This window comes from Crocodylus porosus, unplaced genomic scaffold (assembly GCF_001723895.1).
Source record: "Crocodylus porosus isolate Cpor-Errol unplaced genomic scaffold, CroPor_comp1, whole genome shotgun sequence".
Classification (NCBI taxonomy): Eukaryota; Metazoa; Chordata; order Crocodylia; family Crocodylidae; genus Crocodylus; species Crocodylus porosus.
Window position 1 is genome coordinate 7634467 of NW_017728922.1, and position 18965 is coordinate 7653431.

An 18965-nucleotide genomic window follows, 5' to 3' on the forward strand; every position below is an offset into this window, starting at 1 on the left:
AGTTGCAGCTCTCACTGACCTCAATGGAAGTTGCATCTGCTTACTGCAGGATGCATCAGATCCATGGTTAATTAAGGGCACTAGTGCAGCTTTTCATTTGGGCTATGGATTACAAAGGCAGCAGAAGGCTGTCTTAACAGCAGTTTGTGCGCTGGACTGCTTAGTCACCCAAGGGTGATAGGAGGAGCAAAGTTTGGGACATTTCTAATGGTCCTCTCAGAACCTGATTTTTTGCCAAGACATTCATAAGAGGCGATAAGGTTTCCTGAAGACCTGGCTGGGCTCCAGAGCAGAAAGCAAGCAGCAGAGAAACAGCATGCAAAGTAGCTCTACAATAGGTTATCAGGAGTTACCTCAACAGCTGCCATAGCAACCGCTATTAAATAAAGAATTAGAGCATTCTTCATAGAAGTGGCAAAACCACAGCCAATAGGAGTCTGGCTGAGAAACAAAATAAAGGAGGGAGAAAAATAAACATAAGCAAGTGGGTGGGGACATACAGAAATGTACCAGGACAAGTACCAATTAATTATACAAACATGCAATGCACTACCTTCCCATGTTATGGAGATGTCTATAGATACATTAAGACACCCAACTACAGGCTAGTTAGCAGGCATTGTCAGTAAGGTGGAAATCTATACAGGCTGAACCTGGGCCAGGTTAGTCCTGAATCCAGAAGAACAGGAGTTTAAATATAGGAAGAATATGTTACGCCTGCTTTTAACATTTGCCCAAAGCAGAAGAGACAGAAAGTGAAGCCTGCAGCCATGTTAAACTGTACCACGTGGCTAATTTTCTCCTGCCCCTGAATTGTCTTTAAGCACAGTATTACCATCAAGCACTTTCAGGAACGGCAGACATCAGGAGAGCTTCCTCTTCAAAACAAAATTACCAATACCCACGTACAAATAAAACTGAGCAACCTGAATGAAACTGGTTTAAACTCACAGCATTTAGCTTCACACATATGAGCCAAGAGGCATAAGAGTTGTACCAGAACACTGTGTCGTGGTATAATTTAATGCTGATACAACTGTTCTCTGTCACATGTCTTGGGTAAGTTATTTAACCTTGATACTTCAGTTTCCCAATCTGCAAAATGGGGATAATAGAGTTCCAAAAAATGAGGGATGAGGTTTAACATGTTGTTAGATAATTACTATATGTTCTATATATTTTACCATGTATTATTGGTTACATTTTACAATTCCTGATATTTGACCCATGATGGTCTTGGGTTAATAAAGCATAAACAAGAATCCTCATGATTGGCTTGATGTCAGTTATTGCTGTCCGTCTCCAACTGGGTACGTGTGTTGTTTACTTCCACCTGCTGGCCAACAGCAACCCTACCTGATGGCTTAGGAGAGCATTACTGCCCATCCTCAGTTTCCAGAACTGCAGCAAGTACAGGGTGAATTAAAAAAGTTAACAAGGAGTTAGTAGTTTGTGATATGCACAAACTTCTACATCCACCTACTTGAATTAAAGCAACATCAATCATCTCCCTAGAGCTGACAAAAGCCAAGACATTCCTAGCTAAGACATCTATTGTACCCTCAGCTTGTCCTGCTGTGACTTGGCAATGAGATGTTTGCAGAGCAGATGGTGACCTTACATATCCTACCTGCTGTACTTCACAGGCCCAGCAATGAGAGTTTCAGCCTTAACTCTCAGTTGACTAGATTTCATCTTAGTGCAACTGTGGCAAAACACTCCTCCAACTCCTATCAAACTAGAAGACCTAGAACACCACAAACCTCAATAGGACTTGCTCTTCATACCACGTGCGCGGCACTTCCTCTGAGGTAAATGCATGTTTGGGACAATAATTTCTACATTCATGAAATACTGTCTGTAGCAAATTTCATTAAGTAGTGCAATGCGCAATGCAGCCTCATGCTGGCATCCTATTTGATCCCTGGACTAGTCAGACCAACACATTCTTTATGACAGTATCAGTATTACACTTTTGAAACAGCTTAGTCAATTTTAGCTACTTTTTGGCAAGACACATCCAGGAGATGGCAAGAGCCGCTGGCCAATCTCTGATGGTTTCAAAATGCTTTATATCCAAATGGACTTACTTTGATAAAAGGGACAAAATTTGAACACTGCACTTACAGTCTACTATCAAAGAGCTTTAGAAAATCCATAGAAAATATCCATCAAAAGCAATCATTTTCAATTTTGCTTTTCAATAGTACATTGAAAATCCCATTACTACACAGGAGATCCTTTGCTAAAACTGTCTGCACACCCAGTGAAATTAATGGAGGTTTGTCACAGCTTCAGTAAGAGCAGTACCTGATATGAAGAGCAAGTCCTACTGAAGTTTATGATGTTCTAGGTGCAGACTTGAAGGTTTCTGGCTTGATAGAAGCTAGAGAAATGTTTTCTACAGTTGCATCAAATAATGTGAAATATAGCTTGGAAAAGTCAAAAGGTGAGACTGCAGATAGAGAGTCTCAGTTTCACTCTACAGGGTGAGAAGCCATTTTGGGTCAAAATAGGTCCACAATATTAACTGAGAATTTAAAAGTCAGTGGGCGCATCTATACATGCAATTAGCACAGCACAAAAAACTCCGGTGCTTAAAACAAACTACCATGAATTGCTGGACTGTACAGTAAGCATTGCAAGGAGAGCAAACGGGGAAATTTCAACAAGTTGCCGTGCTTGTAAAAGGCAGATTTATCAAAAACAAAGTTTTTTGTGGGAAAGGGTCAGTTTGACAGATTTCCTAGGACAAGATATTTTGAAACTTAAATCATCGTTTTAAAAACGAATAAACAAAAAGCCACATTAAAAAAAATAAAAGCTGTAAACAACAACAAAAGAGTACACATTGACTCGACTAATTATGAATAATTTGGGCTCAAGAAAAATGGAGGGTGACTATTCATCTCAATCTGGGATGGGGGAAAATTTTTTGAACCTTCAAAACCTTGTGGGTCAGGGTGGGGGGGAAGTTTCCTACTCAGCTGTAATTTCAAAAAGTTAAGAAGTGCTAGCTACTTCTGCAGATGTCACAGGGGGCCAGACCCACACAGTCAACTTACTTATCTTCTCTTTGCCTAGCTGCTCTTTACCAGCAGCCACCCTCACTGGAGTCAGATCCAAAGATTATATGCAAAAACAGGCTAAATGTGTACACATATATGAGCATGGGACAGAAAAGCCACACAGAACCCTTGATTTACTATTGCCAGGAGAGCTCATACATTGACATTTCCCTGGAGGGAGGAAAAATGGATTTTGTTTCCAGAGCCACAGAGCGTAGAAGCCAAGGAAGTCATTTGTTATTGAACAGAAGCCTCATATTTAGGGTTTTATTCATTTACCAAGCATATAAAATGTATCCCCAGTCTGCTGGGCATGACTGTTCCCTCCCCCATCACCTTCGGCGAGTTGGGAGGAAGGGCACAGAATCCAGGAGAAAGATCCTCCATGAAGATAAATGCATCTGTGCCTAGAACACCTTCAAAATTCAACAGCACACAGAAACTCCTGTGGAAAAGGCTTCAGGAGACTAGAGACTGTGGGTGGGAGATTAAGGCACCTCATAAAAGTTCTTCAGTAACAAGGAAACAAATCACATCAGCTGGAAAAGGTTAGAGGAAGCAATTTATAGGCACCAAGTAGGGCCTCTTTTTAAAATGTGTTTGTAATTGGCAAGGTTGGCTTTACTGTAAAATGGTGCAAAGGAAAGAAAATGATATGAGCTGTTTTGCGAGACTGCACATCCTGACCATAAGATTCTGCTGTGCTCATTATTGCTGCCATCTTATGGAAGTTTTTAAGGGTCATCACAAAGAGAAACTCTAGTGATATAGCTGCAGATTTAGATAGCAGGCAAATATAAAAGTGTCCAGACAGATGAATACAGAGCCCTACCTTACAATGTTACCCAGGTAAAATCTTCCTTTTAACATGGACATTTGCATCAAGATTCTCTAGACTAAACTCACATATATAATGAACATATATAAAACTAAAGGGCACTTAAGGGAAAAACCACACAGGTCAGCTTTATTTGGCTAATATTGTGCTATTCCAGCAACTGTGGATGGTTTTAGTGGATGCTGGCTCCATTACCATCACTCCAAGTGTTCAAAAACCATGTATCATATATACACCCACCCACCCAGGAACTTGAGGGTATCACTTGCCTCTGGCTTGCAAACCTTCAGTATTCTTGTTTTCAAGCTCATCTCCAAAAGTGAAAGCCAGAAGATCTCATGAAAAACCCCAAATCCAACTTTCACTGACAAATAACTCAGGGGAGGGGAAAAGGGACAGGGGAAGACTTTGGGAACAGGGATCAGAGGCTTCAAGAAAAAACACCAAATAGCAAACCCTGGTCAAGTCAAAAGAGCTGGCAATACTGGGCTTCCCTCACTTCCCAGCAAGCACTCTAGTTGTATAATGCAGAGCACCCCTTGGGGAATGCAGTTCTCACTTGAAGACATGAAGAAACGGAGACGTTCAAAGCTGTTGGAAGGTAAATTCATTTTTTAAAGGCTTTGATTATTTTACCTCCTCAGCCAACCAATTTACTTAAAAGGAACACAACCTACCTTATAATGGCTTTGAAAATCTCTAGCTTTGCTGTGCCTGCAAGTGGGAATTGTAAGTATGAACAGTGACCAATTCTATATTACCCACTCCTTGTAAGAAAAACCGCCCCCAAAACCCTGGGTAGTTCCAGGCAGAGACTGGACACGTGCTTCCACAGGCACAGACATCTCAGACGTCTTTCAAATGTCAAAATGTCCAAACTGGGGCTTCCCATTTGATTGTCAATTTTTTGATGCAATTTTTTAGTTCCATGCTCTAGAAAGATACTGGAATGGATGGCCCTGGAGATTAAAGTCCTCCATACACAGAACAGAAAATTATGCCTTGATCTGGTAAGGCTGCCTCTAAGAGCAAAAGGGGAATTCAGGGTCTCCAGCCAATTCAATTTTTATTTGTATTTAGATGTTAGACTAGAACAACTTTTATACAAGCATCACAGTTTACTGTAATAACCAAGGCTTTGGTATCACATAAGCTGCAAAGGTTTTATTTGACACTTCAGTTGTTGTAACCTCTTCAAAAAAGTTTCTCAATGGATAAATAACCTTTCCTGAAAACTGATATGTCAGCTTTCCAGTGCCCCTAAACACCAGTACTGCCAACTGTTTTATTCCCCCCTTCTTTTTTCACCATCCTCAGCTACTTTTCTCTGTACTGATGGGATAAGGACTTTCTTCTGAACAACTGTCATGGAATCATGAGACCAAGCCTGCATGGGCAAAGTTGTCAAGGACTTGTCTACACATGGAAATTAACTGGCATAGCTATAGCAGAGTATCCCACTACAGCTATATCAGGATACTTCCCTGCTTGGACACTTCATTCTGCAAAGTGACTATACTCTAGCAAAACTATTGCACATCAGCGTAGCTTGAACAGAAGATCTTATTCTGTTAAATGTATGCTTGTGTACTTTATCTTCTACGACAGTGGTCTCCAGACTTTTTATGGTGAAGATCACTTTTTAGTAGTAAAGGACACCTCACGATCTACCGCTGCACACAGTGGTGGGAGACCCCTCCCCCCCCCCCCATAAGCCCCTGGACAACCAGATCTTCCTAGATCCGGCTGAGCCAGGGTGCCCCCATGAGAGTCCCCGCTGCTGAGCTGAGCCACACCTGCATATGGCCAGCTGCAGCGGGACCCAAGGTGCAGCAGCAGCCACTTCTGCCCCTGTAGAGATGGGGAGGGAGCCCCCGCACCCCTGGAGGAGCCCCCTGGATCCACCTGGGCTGGGCTGGAGCCTCACTTACCTTCCCCTGCTCCTGGCTGGGCTGCATGGTCAGTTGCTCATTGCAGGGGCCTTGATCTGGCCCCTGCCCTTTCCCTCCCCAACAGATTGACCTGCTGGGGCTGGGGGCGGTAGATGTGAGCATGCATATATGTCCAGCTGTCCCCCCAGCCCAGGATCAACCCAAAGAGGCTCTGGGATCTACCTGTCAATTGGGATCCCCAGATTGGTGACCACTGATCTAAGAGGATGATGAATTCTAACAGGCTGATTTTTTCTAAGACATCTACCCACCTCTTCCTATGCTGCAGTGATGTTTCAAGAAAACAGACAACTGGCTAGGACCATCCATGAGCTGTCCATTTGAGCAACCACTTTTCCTTTCTACTGAAGCAATGTTCCCCATCTTGTAAGCCAGCATGGCCAGATCTAGGATTTACTACAAGAAATATGGCACACTGCCTCCCAGATGATGGTGAGGGTTTGGCACAGCTGGAGCCCCCACGTCAGCAGGAGATACTGCTAGGTGAAACAGGGAGCAACCACAGAAAGGGGAGACATCTGCTCCTTGCCCAAGCTGATCCAGGCATGGGAACAACCCTAGAGCCGCCACTCATCTGACAAGTAGATGGGTATCTGCAGAGAGCAGCTACGCAGGGTGCTGGGCTCAGCTGGGGACAACAGCAGTGGCTGGGCTTCACCTTGCTGCACCTACTTCCTTGCTGGCCGGGAGCAGATGCTGTAAAAAGGAACTGGCCCCCCCACCCACACTGCCACTGTGCCCAGCTGAGCCCAATATCCTATGCAGCTACTCCCTGCAGTCCTCAGGGCAGGAGCAGCTCTGGGACTCCCCCATGCCTGCATCAGCCAGGGACAGTGGAGGCAGCGTGCAGGTTCCTTTTTCAAGTCTCCATTTTCACAGGGCTCCAGGACCCAGGGCATTGCCACTGTTTGCCCTCCCTTCTTCCCCTCTAGCTGAATTCATCATCAGGAAAGAGGAGATTAAGGACTGCACTTACATGCCAGTGAGCTCAAACAGCTCCACAGCTGAAAGGAAGTGCAACTGCACCACTGAACTCCCCTGGATCTGCCCGTGGTTATAGGACCCAAGTCAAAGCCACCAAACCACAAAATATGGCTCAGTTATATACTTATTTATCGTTAACCATTTCTCTGAAATTCTTGTGTTCACCTTCCACTGCACAAAGTGGGTTAGCTTTGACCTTTTGACCAGAGTGATTTGTGATGTCTGCCATCCTACCAGGATCTTTCCCCTGCTTTTTGAAAGCTGCTTTTGAATGATTTTTGGGATGGGAAAGTGCATGTGTATGGGGGCAGGGGAAAGAGAAGGAGCATTCATGTTCTCTAGAATGCATCTATCTCTGCAGTTTAAAAACACTGGCCAGAAGGCTCCAAAAACTCAGCACAGTGACATATCTGTTGTGTCATCAGTAGGAAGGAAAATCTTCAGACAATGGGCCGAAGAAAGGTGTTAACCTACATAGCAAGTAAACAAGCAGCAAGGGGAAACAGTGAGGGGTGGTGAAAAATACATATTTCCCCAAACAGCCAATGATATCAGTTTTAATTATCTGTGAAGTTTGAAACCAAGCCTGAAACCCTTTAAAAAGGAGAGTTGTGGGAGGCCTATGCAGACAAAATCCACAAAGCCACTACATTACCCTGATTAGGTCTATAGTCTTAAAACACAGATCATAAGCTGTTTGGGGGCAATCTTTGGTTTATGCTGGTAACAGTCTCTAGCAGTGAGATTCTGGCTTGTACTCATTGCTGCAATATTAATGCTTGTAACAGGAAAGAGAGGCTGAGCAGTCTTTTGTAGTCTCACCTACTTCTTTTTCAGTCGCTCAGATTTTACAAATAAAAGTCTCTTGGACTGACACTATATTTATGACAAACAAGCAAACTCTATGCTGCTGATTTAAGTTATACCAATGAAAAAATATGAAGCAGATGCCTGTTAAGCAGCTAGTCTGTGCCTAGGACATATGCAGAATTGTTCCCAAAAGGATATCATGTGATGATAGCTGCATCCTACAATGATTCCACCTACCACTTCCATTGGGAGGTTATTCCACAACCTAATACAGCATCTTATTAGGAAAATCAGCCTGGTATTCAGCTTAGTTTTCCTCTCCCCTAATTTCATCTTCTTATTCTTAGTAATTTCCCCTTTATTACACTTTACAAATGTGGATGAGGCAAACACTAGGTAAAAGAAAGGGATTAAAACTGTATATTCTCCAGCCTTGTCACCTCTGAGCCAAACTGTAGACCTAAATTCTTTAAATTTGCCTCAAATTAACTCCTCAACGTAGTGTTCTCTCATTTATCCTCCCTTCAAGTAATTCCCCACATAAGAATTGCAGAGGCAGTTACAGTAGCTGAAAACTGGTGCAGGGCACTTGGCTAGGAGCAGGCTCTGCCCATCACATACTAGTAAAACTCTTCTCTACAAGGAGACTTCTCAGCCCGACAGCTCCAGTTAGATTCCCCCTACTCCTCTTCTCAATGACCAGGGAACAGTAAGGGGCCAGAATAGGGCCAAAACCTGGCCAAGGTATTTTTAGGCTTGAAAAATTAGTTCAGTACAATCCCATAATGTTAAAATCATTGAGGCATCTGAAATATCCAGCTAAATGGGGAAGCAACTGCTATCCTGAGAACAGATACCTTCTCTGGACCCAGCCCTTATCTTCAGTTAGCCAAAACGGTATCTAGAGCAGGGTTTAATGTTTCTAGCCAACACTGGAATGGACTTTTCCACTTTTTGTGGACACAAGTGGCAAGTAAAAGGAACATCCTCCTTAGTGGCCTCGACTAAATAGAATAGGCCCCTGTCATTACACTGCAGAGATCTACTTTCCCACTAAAGTAGGAGAGGAAATTCAGAACTTGAACAGCAAGCTCACTTCTTGCATCCAACATAGCCCAACATCTATGCTTGTGAGCAATAAGAAAATCACTTTCTATAGCACCAGGGCCAGGGGGTGTTTCTACCTGTGCTCTGGGTGCTGGTGGGGACTTTTAATTAAAATCAGTTCTAATAGCTGCTTTAATTAAAAAGCCCAGAGTGCCTTGTGCATCAGCATCCCTGAGCTTCAAAAATGGCAGTAGGGGTGCTTTATCTAAAGCTCATCAAATAAGCTTTAGATAGAGCACCCCCATCACCATTTTGGGGACACTGATACACGAGACACAAAAGGCTGCTGGAGTCCAGTAACTGCCATGCTCCAGCAGACTCGATTAATCAAGTCTGCTCCGATGTGCTGGAATTACAGTATGTCGCAGTAGCCTCTCTGCTCATGTACAGGCACCCAGAGTGATTATCTAGCATCCAAAGACGGTTGTTCCTTCAGGGAAACTAATGGCTTGGAGCAGCTGGGAAGGAAACATTAGACCAGGCTCTGGTCTAATCTCCAGTGTACCACACAGCTGACCTACTTCATTGCATGTGCACAACTGGGGATTTTTCAGGTATATCGCCAACGCTTTGGTGCATGCGTGCACGCGTGCGCATGCGCACACACACATACACCCTGCCCAGCCCAGCCCAGCTTTTGGGAGTACTGGGGGCATGGGGGGAGCATGCACACATGAGCACCACGCTGTCTTTCCTGGCCCTGCCCCTTAGCACGCCCCCTACCCCTGTCCCTCAAGTTATTTCGCTCAAATTATTATGGTCACCTTAAGAATGAGCCACTTTGTTCTATATGTAAAATATGCACTGATGAGGCATTTAGAAAGAACCTTAGAGACAACAATGACTGCCCTCCCCCACATCCTTTGACGATAAGACAAAGGAAATAACCTCAGCCTTAGGAAGTGCAATGCAAGCCCATGGACTGTGCAACTATCATCGGGACATTACCCTTATGGGGGAATGCCTTAATAATGAGGCAGGATGTAGCCACCCCTCCACTATCAAGTAGCAAATCTGCAAGAGAAGAAAGGGCTCTCAACGTGCAGTAGAGGACAGAATTCACAATATAAATCTTCATCAGAAGAACTGCAGTGAAAAACTGTCCAAGGTTCAGGGCATTGTCCCTTCTCTGTCAAAACCCAGATAAATCGTTTCATAGCTTCTACAATCTGGAAAGACAGCACTCCCTTCAGCCACCATAGGGGTTGCTTTTGCTCCTTAGGTACTTCTGCACACTAGATTTTATGTTTTAGTTCTAGTTTTCAGTGCAATTAGGTAACAACATTGTTCAAAACAATTATTTTGACCAAGTACTACACAGTGGAGCTGGTTGAGAGTAAATTGTATGTGAAGTGATGATTTGATTCTCTTGTATCTGACTTGGTGAACAAACCATTTCCAGGAAAAGTGAAAAGGCAAAAACCCCAGAAGTGTCCTAAAGCAGATCTCGTTCTGGATGCTTGTCCTGGGATCCAGTTCCTGTTTCAAGGTCTCAGGCTGTTAGCAGATGTGGATGGTATTAGTGGGAAACACAGGAAGACTAATTAAATCAACACTGTTTGTGGAAAAGTGTAAATACAAGAATGGTCCTCAAGTTTTGTGAGCATCAGGAAGGAGTGGAGTGGTTTAGTGGTTATGACAGGGGACTGGAATACAGCACGTCTGGGTACTGTTTCCAGCTCTGCTATGGATTTCCTTAGTAATCTTGAGGAGAGCATCTTCACTGTTCTGCACATTGGCTCTTCATCTATGAAATATATTTCATGCCGGTTTTGTGAATATGGTTGTACCCAAAGGCTTGAAAACGTTCATTTTGAGAAAAGCCTCGAGTAAATGACTGCCTGTGAATGGAGACAACTGGATTAGATGTCATAGGAGGCCCCTTCTAGTCCCCCATTCCCACATGGAGAACCATATTCATTTGGAGCTGGTTGGATTTTTTTTTTTTTTTTTTTTTAAAACAAAGCACACTTTTCCTTAAAAAATATTACCTTGTTGAATCTGGAACATGGATGGGGCTCCAATAATGAAACCCTGCCTTGCTATGCTCCAGCTCACTTAGTAGGTATGGGGATCCCCAGTTTGGGGGTCATGTCACAGAGCTGGGAAGAGTCCCTGCTTTAGTGAGGACTCTGCTCCTGGTTTTGTAGAATGGAATCTGAAAAGTCTGAGGATCTTGGGTTAAATTATGGTGCTCCGGCTCCAAAGCTTCTAGGTTCCCCTTCATTCTGCTTTGGATAATGGGGTGGTAGGAAAAAAAAAAAAAAAATCAAGACGCTTTGGCAGAGCCAACAGCACCTGATCAAATGAGCTTCAGCTCACAAAAGCTGGTGCTATCTACCTAACTACTTTGGTTAATTTATAAGGTGCAAACCTACCCTGCCCCTTCTTGACTTGGCTAACCATCTCTGAGCCAACAGCCCCAAAGCTGGAACTCAATTTTGGTTTCAGTAATTCAGAGGGGGGGGAGGGGTGGTAGCATCTTGATTGCAAAATAAAATGTTTGTATTTTCCATTTCCAACTCTTCATCCCAGAATTTCCTTTCTGTGGGAAATTCTGAAAAATTTTGTTCCAGTTTTCAATCAGCTCCAATACCATCAGATCTTGCAGAGGTGTTAAAATGCTTGACGAGTTGTGGATAAAGCACTTTTAAAGCCTTCCATAAAAGTAAAGTTATACATGGTAGTCATTATATAAGATAGTCATAAGTCATCTTTCTACGTATGCTTCTGCATATAAAGGAGTGAGAAGACAGGGCAGTAAATGGGATAAGGTTTCTCCTCAGGCTCCCCCTTCTCATCCTGTAACTGAGCCACTATTTTTGTCATCAGTGTTTACTAGTACCCACACCAGTGCTCACACCACCTCAGCCTAATGATGTCTGACATGCCAGGCTCACTGCAGAAGAGCACCCGAGGGCAGCACTTCCTGGAGAGATGCTACTGGAGGTGATCATGCACACCATTTGGAAGTACACCGAGTTCATGAGTAGTCAAACCATAAGGAGTTTGCTAGGCCTTACCTTCCTCCACATCATTTCTCAGTGAAGCCTCCAGCAGAGCGACACTGGCCTCAAAAGATACTTTCTTACGGTTGACCGTGCTCCTTTTCTTCTCATGCTTCCGCTTCTTGTGCTGCATTTCTTTTTCATACTGGGCCCACTTCTTCAGCTGCTGAGCCCTGCGTTTCTGAGCTGCCCGCAGCCTCTCCAGTGTGGGCACCTTATCCAGCAGCTGCAGCTCTGTCAGGAGATCCACGTGGGTGTCCATTGCCTCTGGGAGGGGGAGCACAAACTCAAGACGTCCCTGCTGGAGCAATGTCCCACAGTGACAATCTTTGTGTCAGATGCCTGTCATTATAACAGCATTCCTTGGCAGGGCTGTAAACGGTGCATCCTAGCATCTGAGGAGCGCATACTGGAAACCCTGGAACAAGAAGGAAAGTTCACTGAAGACAGATTCTTACAGTCCCCTTTAGACAATATACCATTCCCCACCCACTGGAAAGCTTTCCCTAAACAGCTATCATCTCTAAGACGTTTTCATTTAGCTGCCAGTACCCATGCCTCCTACTTACAAATCCCAATCATGAGAATTACACAATTGCCAAACCCCAGCTGGAAAGGACCTAAAGAAACCTGCCTTATCAAGTGGCAGCTTGAGCTAACATGAATTGTATACTGGAGTACAAAGGAATTCTATGAGGCCATAACTCATTTATGGGAACCTTTCTGTACTCTACTACACAAAGGTCTTCCTCCGAACTGAACACTACTCAGGTTCTCTGCCTCACTCTTTTTCTTACAAGGCACCAAGTGAGAGTTTCGCAAAGACTGCTTTAGCAGTTGTCTCAAGGCAGCATCACTATACCTAACAGTTCCAGACTGGCTCCCTCCAGGCTAACAAAACCACTGCCGTCATAGTATTCTTGATCAAGTTCTGACCATTGTGCTAGACAATGTACCAGCGCAGAGAGGGCTTGTCTGTCCTGCATAAGTCACATGTTTATGGGAGAACAAGTCCCAAGCAAATCCACTGACACACTCCAAAGCTGAAAGTGTGTGTGCAAGGTTACTCTGGACTTGTTGTCAGTACCCATTGTTGAGGGCTGAGCCTGAGCGCTCTCGACTCTCCAGTAGGTCTGAGAGCAAGGACCAGGGATCAGACTCACAGGAAAATTTTCACTGTGGAGCACGTCAGTAGATTCACATGGGCAGGACATACTCAACCCTATCTTTCGCAGGATCCTTAATCTGACCTACTACAGACAAGCCAAAAAGTCCCTTCTCTGAAGGGTTGAATCCTAAGTAGTAAGAGAAAAGCCAGAAAAATGAGCAGAGGCAAAGAGCACATCAGTAGCCAATGTAAGAACAGAACCAACCTCTGAGACCCAGTCCTATGATCCAAACGTTCCCTCAAGTGTAAAATTAAGACAGATGCTAGAAACTGGATACCTCCAAAAGTTACTCAGTTCACTCCCTAAAGCGGGGGGGAGGGGGCAAGATGCAGCCCACAGGACAGATGCAGCCCACCAGGCCATTCTATCCAGCCCACAGGGCCCCTAAAAAATTTAGAATAGTTATCTGCCCCGGCTGCCTGTCATGCAGCCCTCCATGGCTTGCCAAGACTCAGTAAGCAGACCTACACCCAAAATAATTGTCCACCTCTGCCCTAAAGCCTAATTAGGATGATTATACCCCCTGCAGTGGTTTTCCTGCCAGAGGGGAAGAGTCTTAGGAGTCATGTATTAAAATGGACATGATTGGTGTCACAGGGTATCATCTCCAGGGGTGGCCATGAAGCTCCTGGAGGCCAAAAACAAATAAATTTCTTGCACTCTGATCTATGGGCAGTCAGCCCTTCTTTGTTCTTCTCTCCCTTCTTTTTCTGTCAGGGTGTGATCCCTTAGCCTTCCCCCTCCATGGGGTGACCCACAAGGCAGTGGGAGCAGAGGTTTTCAGATGCTCCATATTTGCCTTTCCCTGCAGTGGCAACACATGGCATTTCATGGAGGCTGCCCTGACACATGCAGCCCCACTACATTGACCAGCTCCAGTAAGGTGCAGTTTCAGGCCTTACCCAGGACCAATTTCTAGGCCATCCTGCTCTAACCAATCTGGCCCCTCTTGGGCTCCCCCCAAAGTCGCACGCCCCTCCTGGGCTGTGGACTTCCAGCTCCATTCCTTGCCCCTCTTGGGCGACAGACCTCCAGGCCCTCTTGGCCCCGGCTCTCTCTCGACCCCCTTTCTCTCTGGCTGTCATCCTCTTTAACCTTCAGCCTACCCTAGACCCTGGCCCCACAAGATCTCTGGGCTCCCTTGGCTCTGGCAGTGTCTGGCACTGGTCCCTTCTGGATTTCTGGTCTACCCTAGGCCCCATCTCTGCCTGGGCCGGCAAGTTGCTGTGGGTCAGTCCTTCAGCTGTCAGCCCTCTCTCATCCACAGGTCCACCTTCTCAGGCCCCTCTGTCAGGTCTCATGCACTCAGTCCCACTCTCTGGGCTTACCTGGACCCATCAATAGGTCCCTTACCCACAGCCCCGCTCTCTGGGCTCACCCAGACTCCTCGCCAGCCCCTCTCAGGGCTCCAGACCCACACTGGGTCCCGAGGAACCTCCTCCACCCCTATAACTGAGTCAGATGACTCCATAATTAGCTCTGGCCCCACCTGCAGGCTACCTGACCTATTCAAATGGCAGCCACCCTAAACATCCTGCCACAACTGGTATTTTCCTACCTAGACTGTCACTTCTAAAAACAACGTGCCTTATGCTCTCCTCAGCTAACTCCTCTTGCAGTTTTTAAATACCGCTTTTTCTGTGTATGCAGCAACTAGTACAATGAGGTCACACGTCCCCCAACAGGTACTCTATGTGGAATTACAATGCGAGGAACAACTGAAGCTGGGTAACTTACATTTCTGGAAAACTTTACAAGAAAGGCTATTCAACCTGTAGTCACATGCTGCCAAAGGAGAGACCAAAGATGGTACACTCCACTAGAAAGGAGATGAAGTTGAGATGAAGGCAGTGCCCCATGCAAACTGCATCAGGGATGAGCTCATGTCAATTAAAGAGTACTGCTGTACAGCAAACAGGCTAGCCAACTTCTACTGAAAATTCAAAAGTCTTATAAAAAAATTAAGCCAAGTTACAAGCAAATCTATTTGAGATCTCTGTTAAGAGGGCTCTATACAAAAGTCATCCTCACAACTTCATTTTGTTTAAGTCTCTTCTAGGCAAGTCCAACCATGACAGATAGTTTGGAGATCTTTACACAACATTTGCAAATACCTGAAAAATATAGAGGGTTGAATCAAATATTGAAGTTCATAGGAAAATTTCTTAAATAGTCCCCTGCACAACTTAAGGGCAAAGTAAACTCAACATCCCTGGTAAGCTTTTTAAAGACAGAGAATATTTGTAGAAGAGAGAGGCAGCCAGAAACAGGTGTATATGTCCAACAAAGGTCCTGAAATGATTTAACATGGAAAAGTACAAAAAGATCTCTTCAAGATGCTTCTGAAGTATAAGGGCCAAATGGCTGCTGGTTTCCATGAAGTTTATAAAAGGAAGGATGCTATTAGGTATCCTAATAGTACTCATCTACTCCCTTTCTGGCATCTACTCCCCTTCACTTTCCTGTAAATCCTTCTGCAGTCTTTTGACACTGGATTCACCACTTTCTGTAAATACCTCTGCAGATTCAAAGCAAGACACTCCACTTTCTCAGTATGTTACTTAATTTGGGGGGGAAGGGGGGGGAATCAAATCACGATAGCACAGGCTGGCCCTGGGCCATTCCAGGGGCACAACAAGGTAAAGAGGGGCCAGCACAAAACCTGAACTGTAGTTTTGGTGGAACATCCGAGTCCTATCTTGAGGTTTCAACAAAAGTGAAACACAAGAGCACAGGTCTCAAGTTGAGTGGGAAACTACTTTCCCCATCTCATAAAAACACTGAGATTTTGAAAAATTCTCCCACTTCACAGCAAGACAAAACTAAGACATGCCCCAGACCAGCCAAATGGCTTAGTACTTAAGGCTTTCATCCAAAATGCGAGATGTGGGGTCAAATGGCTCACGTACAGACCAAGTAGTGAGTGACAGTCCAGGCGTCTTAATCACTAGCATACAAGATCCTTCTTCCCTGGTTTCAATCACAAATTCCATCCTGGACCCGTGAAAACTTTGCTGACTGAAATTTCAATTAAATGGCCAGGTGCTCATGAAGAACTTGGGTTTGATGAATTACCATTTTCAACAAAGCCATTTCACTGGAAAGTCCCTTACCAGCTTCAGCCAAGTCACCTCTGTAGTATGACTTTTACCCATTTGTGCGCACTACTTTGAAAGTATCTATTCTGGCAATCGTTTTTCCAGTCAATTCTGAAAACCTGAAGCCCCAAGTTAACACTGTAGACAGTTGGAGACCAGCAGCAGGAAATGCTTCTCTCATTATTTCCTCCTCCCCCAGCAAACAGAAGTCACTTTTTACCACCGTATACTGAAAGTCAACACACTTCTATAAAAACACAAGTGGCATCAAGGGCCTATTTCTGAAGGTCTATTAATTTAAAATACATACTCCTTCAAGGAAGGATCACTGAATTCAGTGAGTTTGTATACCCAGACAAAGTTCCTCCCATGAATAAACTTATCAAATCAGACAATAGTAATGTAGCAGAGCATGAACATCAGAAGGGATGAGAGGATGCAAAGGTGGGCATGACAGTTATACTGCCATTGGTAACATTTTACCTGCTCCGATAGGCTTTGTTCTCTGGTAGTTTTTAAATCCCAAAACAGCAAAGTAGTAAGAGACATGCCAAAACAGAAATGTCTACAGAAGGAAAAAAAGGAAGAAAATGAGAAAAGGCTGTGAAGACTAGACAGTGGCCACTGTTAGAAACACTGACTGATGATCTCTAGAACGAGACTATTGTAGCTTTCTTAAAAACTTTAGAAGGTGGGGGCAGAAGCCTACCTACAAGTGAACAGATAAACTTCTCCCTGACTTTGGGGCAACTCATTAGCAGGTCACACATTCACAAAGCCCCAAAGAACTTGGTTTCACCACTCAGACTGCTCATCCTCAAATAACCTAATTGTTTTCCACATTAAAAACAAACAAGCAAACAAACAAAAAACCCCCACATGTCAACTTTGCTTTGCAGAAACTGGTCAGGCTAATTATAGCACGGCAAAATGAGGCCTAAATATTCATTTACCTGTAATGCAACACAGGAGTCGGCTATGTGAATGTCTGTGGTTTGCAAACACTGCATCTTAGTTTCTCTCTCTCTCAAAAAAGTCTTGTTTCCTGTCTCTAACTCAGCTTTGTTTCCATGAGTTCAGCACTTCTTTTTCTTAAGAGGCGAACAGCACATCCTGCAAGCTGTGAGAAACCACAGCAGCATGGTAGAAAGAATAATGATCATATTTCAGGGGCCAACCAGAAGAAAGAACACTGGCACTCAAATGACAACTGCTTTCATGATGCTCCATCAGAAAAAAAAATCCAGCTTTTCTAACAGAACCCAAAAGGTAGATCCCACTATTATGGCTAAGTGTTGGACTGCAAAGTTTGTAGATACTGGCACCCCGCAATGAATCCAAAGTCTGTATTCCCTGTGCACTACTGGCCACCTCTTATGAACTCACTTATTCCCATCAGGTTCAATTGGACTGTTCTTGCATTACAGAAAGAACCTCTGCAACATGCTTAGATTTTAACTTGGGTGGCAAACCTCCCCCAAACCCTTTTTCTGCTGGTCTGTGGTTAGTGAAGGACTTGGTCTTATATGCAAATCTCTTACTATTTTAGATGTTTGATTTTTAGAAGCTAGTATCCAAAGTCCCTTGCAAAGCAGCAAATACAGCGTTCTGAACAACCTCTCACCTTCCTCTTCTACCCACAATGCTCTGAACTCCTTCAAAGAAAGCCTTCAGGTCTCTCCAGTACCAGACACTCTGCCACAGTGTACCCTACTGTGAGGGTTAAGAAGCTTTGAGTTCAAATCCTACTGAAGAGAAGTCTGTCAGCATTACTTGGTTGCAAAAGTGGCTGCCATGCGGCAGAAGGTGATGGAAGGGAAAGTTTCTCAGCAGCACAGACAGGGACAAAGTCATCAGGTCAGGAAGGTCAGAGAACACTATTGGGATAGGGAGAGTTATTCACCCTGAGGAAGAGACAGCCAGGGTTCAAAGAAGAGTCATGGAGAAGTCAAGTAAACCCAAATGAGAGCTAGGTGAGAAACAGGTGGCCAGTTAGGTGGGGAGGACATTGGATGCAAGAGCAATTCCTTTACATCAGGATGCAGGAGTTAAAGGGCACTGCATTTCCAAAGTCCTACAAAGAAAGGGAGAACAAAGTCTCTTCTATCTCTGCTGGGAGCTAGAGGCTACATAGCATTTTGCAAAGGGAGTTTCAGTGCCCTGCCCACTGTTCCCTCCAGTCAAGCGAACTCTAAATCATTTCCTGAGCAGCATGTGAGCAACTGCTAAGCACAGAAGGGCTATAAGGTTTGCTAGCTCAAATCACTGTAATGCCAAGGTCTAGCAAGCTGTTTTTTGAAGCAGACTATGATACATCAAGGACAGGTGCTATGACACCAAAGCCTCTCCTATCTTGATTCTGGGAACCAGGATGATAACCCTGTTCTAAATCAGGAGCGCACTATCAACACATGTAATAGCGCTCATCACAGCAAGCACTCTTACTAGCAGGGAATGCAATTCAAACTCTGCCTTTTTTCCTCATTAAAGTTTCACTTCACTAAGTTGCACTGCTTCTGTACCCAGACAGACATTTTGCTTAACATTCCCTAGTGAGAGCAGGGAACATGACAACTCTTACTGCCTCACCACGCAACCTACAATGAACTCAGGTACTCCTAACAGCTAGGCCCATCAGGCCTTTCAAACATAACAAAAAGTGGATCTGATACCTGCAGAAACTGCTGCTACAGAGAGAGGGAGCCCAAGATATAGCCCTATAATACACCCCAAGCTGCCATGCAAATGAGAGGGCCTGCTCTTGGTTCCTGACAATCGCTCGCTTGCTCAGTGTTGTTTCAGAAGATCAATAAGTTAGAAAACAATTTCTCTGACAGCCTCTGTGCTCTTCCTGCCCTGGAACTAAGTGCAGACAGTCAAAAATCCAGAGGTGGAATCAATTCAATCCAGATCGGACCATTATCAAGCAGA

General features: G+C 44.4%; 1 protein-coding gene across 1 annotated transcript in view; it reads right to left on the reverse strand.

Moving 5' to 3' along the window:
- PPP1R16B (protein phosphatase 1 regulatory subunit 16B) overlaps positions 1-12182 on the reverse strand; it is a 67020-nt gene extending 54838 nt beyond the window's left edge. The window contains exon 1 of the mRNA XM_019539675.1: positions 11783-12182. Coding sequence (XP_019395220.1) covers positions 11783-12029 — 247 coding nt within the window. The 5' untranslated portion in view covers positions 12030-12182. The remainder of the gene's footprint in view (positions 1-11782) is intronic.
- Positions 12183-18965: the final 6783 nt, after the last annotated feature.